Consider the following 12,351-nt stretch of genomic DNA (forward strand, 5'->3'; position numbering starts at 1 on the left):
ATGAGTGGCAGGATCTAGCTTGATGGGCCAACTTGTGCAGATCCTGCTCTAGGCTACATGGACCTGACAACATTTGCCCAGGAGAAATTCAGAACTCTACAGGACCAGTGACTGCTCTGTCAGACAGACATGTAAGACTTCACTCAGAGTTATTGCTGTGGGAGAGAGAGGCCTGAGTTCAGGCTGAACTCAAGTAACCAAAGCAAAGGGTGGCAGAGGATTTTGTAGCTGTGATTAGAGGAATCCTGACCCATCTGTGTTTGCTGAGTTTTTCCAAAAGAGAAGTAAGCGTTCTTCTATTTCTATGACAGATGGTAGTTTTGCAACTTGGACCAAGGTGCCCCTGAAGTTAGGGTCCACAGGGACTGGAAAATAGTGCCCTCTCTTCCTTGAAATTTCCTTTCCAAAGAGAGGGGCTCTCAGGTCTTTGAGAAACACATTCCTGGGCTGTTCAACTGGCAAGAGGATGTCTAAAAGAATGACATCTCAAGAGGCAAAGAAAGGATTTACAAGCATGCGTTTTCTTAAATAAATGCTGTAAGATAAGGGAGGGGAAGGACCACTGTGTTTGGGCCACCTGGCTGGGGTGAGGGGGTGAGAGAGAGGTCAGGGCCCGAGGCAAAGGAGGAAGTCTGCTGAAGTTTAATGAAGCTGAGAGAAATATTAAGGCTATTCTGATTTGAAATAATTAGCATTATATTAAAAGTATATATATATATATATGCACACACACACATATATAACATATATATATATAACATATACATATGTACATATATAAAAAACATGTCAATAATTTATAACTCACCAAATCTGCTCCGAGTATACATCCTGGAGATATTCTCACATGCGTGCAAGTGTAGCTTTCTTAATGCAGGGAGTAAAATTCTAAAGTAAATTTTTCAGAAAGCAAAATTATGCTTGTCTTCTTGTCCCTTTCATTTGGTCTTCTGGGCTGGCTCATTCCCTGCCCAACGATGAAGATAACCTCATAAATTTCTGATCACTTTTTGACAATATAAAATGTTCTCAAATCATGTTTAGTTGCACAATCCAGTCTTAATCTTGTCATTATAATGCCCTGACCTGTGTAATAGTCAAAACTTTAATACTGACTTAATATTAGAACTTCCCTCTTTCCCCTGGTTGGGAGAGGAGATTATCATTGGTCTTTCCTCTCTAGCTTCAGAAAAATATACAAAGGAAAAGAGGAATGAAGTCGAATGAGTTAAGAACTTTCTCACTGATTGGTAATGTGGAAATTTGGCTTCAGTTCTCTTTGCAACTGACATATGATTAAAGCTGTCTCTTCCTCTTACGGATACCTCCATTGGCTTTGGGGGATCACCAGTATTCCTGCTCCTTTTCCCATTCCCACTGCCTTCTGGATGCACAGCCATTTGGCAGTAGCCCCTTGGCTGAAAATGAGGTCTCCTCTCTTCAAAAGGACTGACATGTTACTCTGGAGTTGAAATTTTTAAAAAAAAAATACTCTATGTACCTCAGCCTTCTAGACCAATGGGGAAAAGAAACAATAATAAGGATACTTCATTTAGCTACATTATACGTGATTACATTTTAAGAGAAAACAGTGAAAGAGGAGAGCAGTATGGGGGATGCATACAGGAAGAGAAGACCAGAGACACAGAAACAGAGAGAGAAATAGAAGGAGACGGAGGTTCATCAGATCGTGGAGTACATGTTAATTAGTTTTTAAGTCTCCCTCTGCTAGTTCCTCAGCTGTCACAAAATATTTAGCACCTCAAAACACTCCTCTTTGAAGCTGCTAACCAATCAACCACCATTCGCAACTCTTTAGCTCCTAGTTACATGCTAGAAAGTAATTTTTCTAGAAGAGCTTCTATCTTTCTTTCATTTTCACTGAATCCTTGTACCTGCTACAATGTCTGGCATATGGTAGGCAGACATTTAATACAACAATTTTGAATTGATAAATGAAGAAATGTACCCTTCAGCCTACAGGGAAGGGAGTTACACTCAAATCACCCTGGTGGGACTACAGTAATAACACCAGATGAAATAAGTTGGAGGTAATATCTTACCCACAGGCTAAAAGTATGTTCATTTTTCCTTTTAATCCCCTAAACTTGTATTGTGCACCCATTAAGCAACCTTGAATTTCAAAATCCACCTTTGCCTTGAGGGGAAAATTCGTATCATGGTAGTACACCCACGAAGTACTGGAATTCTAGTGGTTTTAAAAAACACAAGTCTAAAAAATACAGAGCCAAACTGTCTTGCTTCTAATCCCAGCTCTGTCAGATATTAAGTGATCTTGCACAAGGTACGAAATATCCAGTCATTCTTATTGGAGAAATGGGAAAATCATTTTAGCACCTACTTCCTAGGATTATTGTAATGTTAAGTGTTAAGAACTTAGCCTAGTGTTGAGGAGATGCTAGGTATTCCACATGCATTAGCTATAAACATTTTTTCACTATACTCTCTGCAGAGTCCCTAAGGATTGTTTCTTGTGTTTGCAAAAACACAATCCTCACAAGCACAAAATGAGCTCTATCCTTTACTTCCATTTCTTCTGTATGCCTGTATTAAATTTCAGTTTAAGTTTGTTTAGGTTTTCATTGCCCCAAATGCTCCTGATGTTGTCTATCAGAAATACCATCACTTCCGGCTAACGTGTACACCAAGACTGCCAGTGTCCAACGTTTGCTTATGTCAATATTGGTACTAATGACTTTCATTTATAAAACTCAAACCTTATAATCATTGGGAAGAAGTCTAGCACAGTTCCCCTTCAGAGCAGAAGCCATAGGCATCGATGCTATTCATATATTAAACAACTTTTTCTCCCAAGGGAATACAAACATAGGAAATTCAATGTTCTTGTTCTCTTTTTATAGTCCTTTATCCTAGAGTTCAAAAATAAATTTATGACTCATGATCAGAGGATATTTGAGAAAGTGGTATTATTCTATGCCCAGTTACCCCATTGGCTGGATTTCATCCATTGACTTTGAATCAAACTTATATTTCAGTTCTTTCTTCCATTAGGAAGTGTTCCACTATGCCCACACGTCCCAGAGTTCTGCTCAACAACGCATGTAGATGACTACTTTAAAGCCCCACAACCATCACTAGTCCTCCAGATACAGTAAAACATGCCAAAACTCTAGGGTATGCACAGCTTAGTCTCAATAATGTCAGAACAGGATGAGAGACTAGCTGAGGGGAACTGCGGGCTGGCGATAGCAGTGAGAAAGGACGATGGAACCTGGGGGGACTCACGAGTGCTATTAGAAGCTTTCAGAAATCATGTCATTACTTACGAACATCAAGAGAAGTGAGGAAAAATAAAATAAGGATCTGTTCTTCATGGATGGCTGACACTACTTGCTGTTATGTCCTAAGTGTAGAACCAAGGTTTGTAACATATAAACCACTCACATTTCAGAGCAAAGAGTGGTTATCAATCAACTGGTGAGGTGGAGTTGAGCCTCAGAAAGACTACATGTTTTAAGCTGCATCCTGGCTCATAAATTCCCCATAGAAACTGCTACCCCAACAAATGTCTTGACTTCTAAGACAGACAGATGTAAATGACCTCAAAGAAGATGGCTTTGAGCCAGTGACTAGACAGTCTCTCTCTCTTAAGTTTTCCAATACTAAAGGTCATACACAAGTAGCCAAGATTCCTACAAAGAAACAAAGTTTGACAAATTTTTCATACTATATTCCTATACTCTCAAGGAAAAGATTCACTCCCTGGGAAGGTAACTAGAATACAAATGCAATTTTTAGGAAATTACTTTGGAGTAGATATGGATATAAATTTACACTTTTAAGTAATATTTATCTACTCTCATCTTTAAAACTCGTCATGATGCTGCCTGTCAACATTGTAAGCTATAAAGCTATTAAAAGGCATTAATATTTATTCCTCATGATGCTTCTAGGGGAATTTTAAATAATCCTTTGGAGGCTGTTTTTATACCAAGGGTTTATTTGTTTGTTTGATTCATAAATGGATACACTTATAGAGCCTCAGCCTCTACAACACTCACATCATTGGATATAAACCCACAGAAAAATACAGCATCAATGACAGCAGCATAAGGTACAATTTTAGGTTTTACAATGATCTGCCCATTAAGGGGCATTCATTTATAAGCAACAGAAAACCTGTCTCAAAGTGGCTTAAAAAGATAAAGGGCATTAATTGGCTTTAATAAGTAGAAGCAAAGAGAGGCCAGCCTTTGGAGCTGATTTGATTCAGGTGTAACGGAATGTCAATCAAGACACAGATTTTCTCCATCTTTCTTCTTTACTTTCAGCAGTGTTAACTTCATCCCCAAACTGCCACACTCATCCTAGTAACAATTTTAAGGGCTCTACACTTCTTTCTTCACATCAGTGGAGGGAGAGAGACTCACTGACAGAAAATTTCTGATAAGACAGGAGAAGCTTATTTTGCATTGAACCATAACACACATTTTATCCAGTCTTGTTGGACCTAAGTCAGAGATGACAATTTTCCCCATATTTTTAGATTATTGTCATACTGAAAATATTTTATAAATGATTATGTGTTTATTTCCACTTTAACATCTTCATGTAAGAATTTCACAGTGCCAGAATATAATGACCTCATAATAGGAAGACAGCATTTTGATTATAAAGCAGAACATTTTTTTCTACCCCCTCCTTTAAAATATTACCACATTCACTAACTTCTCAGATTATAAGAAGCACATAGAATCAATTTCCTCTCCTTAAATACATTTTTATATCCATAATGCATGAATCAGATACTGATCGATGTAGTAACTTGTGGAGTTTTTGAAATATTAAACTTTTCAGTTAGCACAGTGATTTAAATCAACTAGGATAATGTGCCCTCAAAATATTGTTTTATGTAATTTTCTAGCTATTACCATAATAGCAAAATAAAAACGGTTAAACTTTACAAAGAAACTAAAAGAAAATATTTTACTTTTGCTGCTCCTTTGAAAATGCCATTATTAGTGTTCAAATAAAGAGAGCAAACTTGTAATTTGGGTGAGGGTGAAATCCCTTAGACATAAAATTATTAATTTTATCACAGTTTTACAATAACTTATTTAGAGAATAAAGAGGTTACTTTATTTTAAAGCATTACAAAATATTTTATGTTGCAAGCAAAGTGAAATTTAAAGTTAAACATATTAGCAAATTGAACTAACATAAATCACTCACCAATGTAGTTTACTGTTTAACAAATCCATAATTATGGAACTTAGGAAAGATGTCCTTTTTTGCCAAAATTGGTCAGATTAGCTTTGAATCACTAGGCAAACTCTATAAGTCTCTGAGTCTTATGATCTTCATCTATAAAATTAGAGAACTACACTAAATGAACTTTAATATCCCTCCCAACCTAAACATTGATGTAGCATTGTTCTCTTAAGTAATCCTTTGAGGAATGAGAGTTTCTAGATACATAAAGCTCCCCTTTAAGTTGTAAAGCTTTACTTTTACAATAAATGCATTATATCCTTCCATTCACCCTAAAATAACATGAGATAACTGATAATGCAACCTCCTAAATTCTGCCTCTCAAATTTGGGATCTGATTGACTGGATCAGCATGCAGGGATTTCTGTGCCGTGGCTCCAATTCTCTGCAATCCTGGAAAGAACTCTGAGTCTCAAAATGAGAATACCAGACACTTCCCTGTCTCTCTCTCAGTTTTGAAGACAAAAGAGATTCTATTTATCAAAGTATATTTAAACAACAAATCACCATACCAATGCAAAGAATTATTATTATGGTGACCAGTTTTGACTTGTTCTTGATTAAAATAGCTGGATTTACTATAATTTGTAAGTTACATAAAATATATACATTTCTGAGAACTTGTACATTTATGATTCAAATTGTTCAATTAACTTGACTATTTTGTAGTCATTTTGCTTTGTTTTTAATTTGCTGCTTTATCTCCTAATTAGTAGGACCTGATCCTCAGTTTGCTTCTCCCAGAGTCTAGAATTTTGACCTCTGAATACACAAGAATGAATACCTAAAGAGCTCTCTGTTACTCTGGCAAATCTGGTATCACCCCCGTTTTAAAACAATGGCTCCCTAAACTGGGAAGGGCTTTTGTTTGTTTTGTTTTGTTTTGTTTTTATGATTCTGAGGCCTTACAGTGTGTTATTTAATATGTCTGGGGCAGGACATAGGAGAGCTGTTTCTCAAAATCCCCCCCTGTCAATTCTAGAAACTGCTATTTTGGGAAAAACTACTTAGCTCTCAATTTTAATAGCTGTTGCTTATGTTTTATAACAAAAATTTTTCCTCTCACATTGATCATAAGCACATTCAAAGAAAATGTATAAATATACATAGAGAACTACCTATAAGAATCTTCTACAAGAAAGCCTTATAACATTATGTTACTGGTAGAGCTAAGACACAGCAAGTAGATGGTGAGAAGTGAGTGGTGTTACCCTTAGGAGCCAATTGTTTCTGCTTTGTTTATAGTCATCCACTGATCAACAGAGACAATCTCATAACAGCTGTCATTACAAAATAAAACAGGGAAGATCTCTAAATGACAAAAACTTGGCTAAGTAGCTAAACAGCATTTCTGAGAAAATATTTCTTGCAGGCCTAAATGAAAAGTGTAAAATAAACTGCACAGTTTCCTGTAGAAATTTAAAGATCTCCATGCCACTGGAGTTTACCACAAATAGGACAAAAAAGTTAAACAAAATTACTGTTGTTGACAAATAAATTAACTGCAAAAATATGTGTAAAATAGATGCAAATTCAACCTTTAGGAAGTTTAAAGCATGTATAGATTTTACATTCTATTCATTCTACACAGAAGTCTTAATTATGACAATGAGACATACAACTTTTGGGGGTGGGAGGGTATACCTCAGTGGTAGAGCACTTGCTTTGCATGCATCAAGGTTCTGGGTTCAATCCCCAGCACCTCCACCATAAAGAAAGAAAGAAAGAAAGAAACAAACAAACAAACAAACAAAAACAAACAAACATAATTACCCCAAATAAAATAAAATAAAATAAAACATTTGGTTCCAAGAATCAACACTATTCCTTGGAAACTTAATACAAAACCACATGTGGTTTTTCCAGGAGCCCTGGAGTCTGTAGCCACTGCAGAATGTCTTCATGTGCTTTGGCTCTCTTCTTGGTATAAACCTAAAATGAGCATGGTGTTGGTGCCGTCATGCTTCAAGGCAGCTGTGTTATATGCTGGGAAGTCTTATTTAGATAAATATAACTGTCCCATTACATTCTAGGGAACATAGTTTAAGTTCTTCTTGAAAAGTTGGATGAGACATCATATGGGCTGTCTGTAATACAAATCCGCCAGGGTGTGACTCCAAATATTGCCACAGGAGGCTGGAATGTAAATACACATAGTTGAAGAATCTATCGCTTTTCCTCAGAGGAACAGCATATTCACAATCACTTTGTCTGTCAAGTCCTAATTACTTAATGTGACATGAACTTGAAAACAGGGGTCAGCTACCTTTGTCAGTATGGAGTTTCATGACCGGTCACATGCATTCCTGAAAAGTTCAAACCCCCTGGGAGAGGGATGGATGATACAGAAGGCACTCGCATTGGCTGTTCTGGTGATTTTGTGTTTGGTCCCAGTTTCTTTCAGGAGAGGTAATATAATACAAATCACACAGATTCTAGCAGTTTCATAGCCATCTTTAATAACTTGACCTATTTTGCCATGTGCTTTAAAGCTTCCACTTTAAAGAGATGGAATGATTTCGCTTTTGCCACCCTCCAGTTAAGAGTAGCGAACTGAGTAGCGTTCAAATTAAAATGCAATTCATGCAAAAATATCCAAAATATACTGGCTAGAGATGGGAACCTTCCTGAAGCTCTTCTTGTATTTGCTCACACTCTGAGCCATGCTTACTTCCTGCTCTCTCTTCTAGATCCTTCTCACCTTGCCTGTTAAACAGTGTTTGCCTCCAGCATTTTCATCCTTAAAAAGCAAGCAATTCCTGAAGATGCGACTACAGTAGTTCTGTAACTGTTGAGCTGACGGTGTCCTGAGGTTACCTGAAAGAAGACATTTCTGTCATTACATTCTCCAATCTCTCTGCCAGCCCTTGCCTCAGAAATGGGAATGTGATCTCACCTTTCACGAATCCAGAGGTCAGAGAAGAAGCAGGTGTACAAGTCCAATGGGCTGGATCGGATGTTGGGTGCAGGGCCAGAAGGACAAGTCTCAGGTACTGGGGCCATCGCTGGGGCAGCGGGACTCAGAAGCACTGCCAGGCGTTGCCTCCAAGATCCCTGCAGCTGCGCTGTCAGTGCTGAAACCTTCCCCTGGAGCCCAAGACCCAGACATTCAATCACTGTCATTTTGAACTAAAAATTTGTCCAGGACATGAGCTTATGCTGAAGTCTCTTGGCCTGAGCCATAGGCCTCATTTGGAGAGACAGGGAAGGAGTTTATTTCCTCCAAAACATGAGTTCTTAGCAAAGAAAATCCTAAAATGACAACCAGAAATCTTAAAAGACAAGGGAATAGATGAGAGGATAAAACGATTTATGCCAAAATGAGGGACTGACTTATGACTGGGCTGGATATAGGTTAGGGTAGAAACAGAAAGCAGTTTTATTTTTCTCCCACCAGGGGCTGCAAACACACTCGGCAGTATCCAGCTTACCTACCTCTGGAGTGCATCCTGACCCGACCTCCGTCTACTGTTACTATATCCAGGGCTCTCGAAGGCCAAGATTCAACTTCAGTCTAACTTCCTGCTCCTCCCCTCCTGCTCTGCTCAGGCCTGATGGATGGCATGTAGACTTGCCTGTGGGAGAGAGAGGCTTGATCTTGATTTTATTTTTTATCCAGTTAACTTTCTATTTCTTCCACCGCCCCTCTTATGCTTTTGACTGTCTAAGATTGGGAGCATAAGAAGGACTTGGAAAAAGAAATACAAATGCTTTATGTGTCAAGTTTTTGTTTACTCATTTTTTTGTTTGTTTTAATGTGGCTCTTGGGTGCCCTCTGTCATGGGCACCATCAAAAAGTTGACTTTCTATCTCAAGGTCCATTTTCACGTTCCTTAGAATATACTCCTTCCCTGCTCCCCTGCAGGGTGTCCTCTTCCCTGATATTTAATGTATTTCCCTGTCTGGCTACTCACACCCTCTTCCATCTCTTGTCTGTAGCAGAAAACTCCCAGCATCCTTCTGCTAAAGCCCCTCCTGTCACTGGCGAGCCCTTTTGGGTGAGTTGCTTTTAAGACTGCTAGGGCTCTGATACTATTTAGCCCTTGCTGACTTTTTGCCTTATCCGGCCATAAGCGGGTAACTCCAGCCAATCTTCTACCTTCAAAATTATGCAGGCAAGAGACAGCCATCAACTTCTTGGTTGGCTTAAAACTAAAATTGTTGGGGATTAAGAACTCTTTTGCATTCCTCTCCAGGAGCAGCCTGATAAGGACTAGGATTTGTAGCTCAACAAGCACCCAGTCCAGAAATAGGATGCCTGCTTCCCTTCCTGTAAGCAGCCCACGTTTTCGGAATGATTCTCTCAGGATCCCTTCACTCCGCAGTAGTTGATGGGAGGAGAGGAGCCTCTCCCACCTGCCAGAAGGATGGAAAAAATCCTACAACTTCTTATTCCTGTAAGATTCTTCGAAAGAAGGCTTTCTCAGTGAATCTCCAGTCTACTCTAAATATTGTTCGAAGATGGGTGGTGATAGCGCCTGCAGTGGTTGTAGCAATCTTTAGAATGCAGAGGTTCATACCACACATCCTTAGTTTAAGAGTTTTGGGCTAAATTCTGAAACAAAAGCAGTTTAAATAAGAAATAAAAGTAGAACTAGGGATACATTTTCTGATTTATTCTGCCACCCACCTAGTAGTACAGCAGCCAGGCTCGAGAGCTTAGTGCTCTTTTCCCCACCATGCCCATGTTTCTATTGGCAGATTTAAAAACATTGTGGACAGAGAGGAGAGAAGGCTAAAAGGGATGGGAACACTCAACATACTCCTCCTATTATCCTGCCTTTGAGATTCAAGACTCTTGGTTCATGAAAGGTTAACCACATTCTTTGACAGCACTATAGAATACATGTGATTCCTTTTTATCTAAAAATAGAGCTTTCTGAAAAATACAGAACTATATTATTATTTTAATATGTAAGCTTGTGCTCAGTGAGGTTCTAAAATCCTGAAAACTTTCTCGACACAGGAAACATAAATCAAGGGCCTGTATTTAATATCACACAAAGCTGAAATAATCCTACACATTAAAAAAAAAAAAGGAAAGAGGAGAGAAAGCACTCTTATAGCTGTAGTACATTAAGCAGATATACATGGTATTTATCTTCAGTTGGAGCCGTTGAACAGGTGGGAACCATGATTTAATACGCTTTGTTTTAAATCAACATCAGATAGAAGGCACCAAAAGCAAATGTGTAATCTTATCAAGCACAGCAACTGAATTTGAGGTTATCCATTTGCCACTAGAGGCTCTGAAGCTCATAGAATAAAATTCAATTTTGATTATGTGCACAGATAAAACCAATGCAAAACTCTCTTCAATTTATACAGATAAAATAGATTTTCTTATAATTGGAGCTCATTCCAATGTTGAAATAATGTTTAAAAAAAGAGAGAGAGAATGAAAGATTTAAATACTATTATATCTAAATAGAGGAACTAAATGTAATATAATAAATTGTTTATTAATAAGAAACTGGTAATTAAAATAAACATTCCAAACTAGATATGTTTTTTAAGTATTATGTGTTTTTAAAAATAATGTGTTTCCTGTGAATATGGCATTCAGATAATTTTAATATTCATTTACACTTTAAAATCATTGACTATTATGACAAAAAATATGTTTCCCACTACAGTGTTTATGAAAATTAAAAATATAGTGATTACTGGAAAACATCCTTTGTTTTTATGGAGAAATTCGTTATCCCCTAATGCATCTGAAATGCAAAAAAAAATTAACAAAGCTTTTTATTTTTAATTAATTAAATTGCGGTTTGGAATTATTTTACTTTGCTCAGTTTGTACAGGTGGGATAAGGCTCTTAAATTAAGTGTCCCCAGAAATAGAAGAAAAATTGAATTATCAGATAATCATAAAAACAAGCTCCAAAAAGAGACTGTACAGTTAATAGACTAATTATTTTGATGAACAGTGCATTTAATTCTTAACCACCTCTCCACAGTAATGACAGCTAGTAGAAAAGCAATTACAGTGTTAGAATTATTCTTATACCTGCTGAGTCTGACCCTTTATATTTCTATAGGGAACCCAATAGGGTTTGTGATGAATTGAGGTGAGATAATACATTTTCTTTGAAGCTGATTGTGTCGCCACATTTACCAGCATCTAGCATAATAATTATCTGACCAAGCATTCTTTGTTATAAGCAATATGTACAAAATGTGGGAAATCAATAATAAATAGAAAATGGAGCTGGCAAAAAGAAATCATTACACATGAGTTGGAGTTACACTCAATTGCATAATAAAATGTTCTTCTACAAGAAGACTTGTGTTAGCCCAAAATTCTCTACAAACATGGAGTTGTACGCTAGTGATAACATTTCAGAAAATCAGAAGAAAATGTATCATTCTTGTTTAATGTTAAGTAATAAAGTAATCATCCACATGTAACCTTATGAGCTTTCAAACACATGTGGAGTCAATTTCTCCTTAACATTGTGTATAACATTTCTTGAATAGTAACTTTTCCTAAAGATGTCCTCATAAGTCAGAAAGTGAAAAATCAGTTGACCATCTATATGGAAGAAAAAAGACTAACTTGCATGCTCTCTCCTTTTTCTACATTACTGGGGTATTTGAGTAAGAATGAGAGTATCTGTGAAGCTTGGAAATGAAGAGGGGGTTTTCCAAAAACCTGGCTGACTCCATGTTAGAATAGTAGATGGGGGCTTTTGTAATAAATTAAAAGTAGGCAGGATAAAGTGATACTTTTTTAGCATAAGAATATAAACAGTCAGCCCAAACAATGTCATCAGGCAATGCGAAAGTCTCATTATTTGGGGGATAGTTGACCCTAAGACAGACCAACATGCAAGACCAAGGCAGCATGGGAAGAAAAAAATGATTGGAAAGAGGGTAATTTGGGTGTGGTGCCAACAATGGTGACTATAAATCTGTCACACCCACCGAGGAACCACTGGGAAGAGAACTAGGATATGGTTCCCACATTCTTCATATTTTCTACCGAGTTGATTCTTTTTACACTGCAGAAAGCAATGTGAAACTGAAATAATGAATAGTGAATGAATACTAAATGTAGAATAATGTATTTTTCTAGAATCCAATGGATATATTA

General features: G+C 37.3%; 1 protein-coding gene across 1 annotated transcript in view; it reads right to left on the reverse strand.

Annotated features, from left to right (window-relative positions):
* Positions 1 to 12,351, reverse strand: part of LOC141577580 (uncharacterized) — a 56,835-nt gene that overhangs the window by 21,540 nt on the left and 22,944 nt on the right. Inside the window, exons 4-7 of the mRNA XM_074363188.1 lie at positions 8,689 to 8,844; positions 8,150 to 8,340; positions 7,955 to 8,070; positions 1 to 7,389 (exon numbers count right to left, since the gene is read on the reverse strand). The exon at positions 1 to 7,389 is cut by the window's left edge and continues 21,540 nt beyond it. Of these exons, the coding sequence (XP_074219289.1) occupies positions 8,768 to 8,844 (77 nt within the window). The 3' untranslated portion in view covers positions 1 to 7,389; positions 7,955 to 8,070; positions 8,150 to 8,340; positions 8,689 to 8,767. The remainder of the gene's footprint in view (positions 7,390 to 7,954; positions 8,071 to 8,149; positions 8,341 to 8,688; positions 8,845 to 12,351) is intronic.

Source organism: Camelus bactrianus, chromosome 4 (genome assembly GCF_048773025.1).
Source record: "Camelus bactrianus isolate YW-2024 breed Bactrian camel chromosome 4, ASM4877302v1, whole genome shotgun sequence".
In the NCBI taxonomy this organism is placed as follows: Eukaryota; Metazoa; Chordata; class Mammalia; order Artiodactyla; family Camelidae; genus Camelus; species Camelus bactrianus.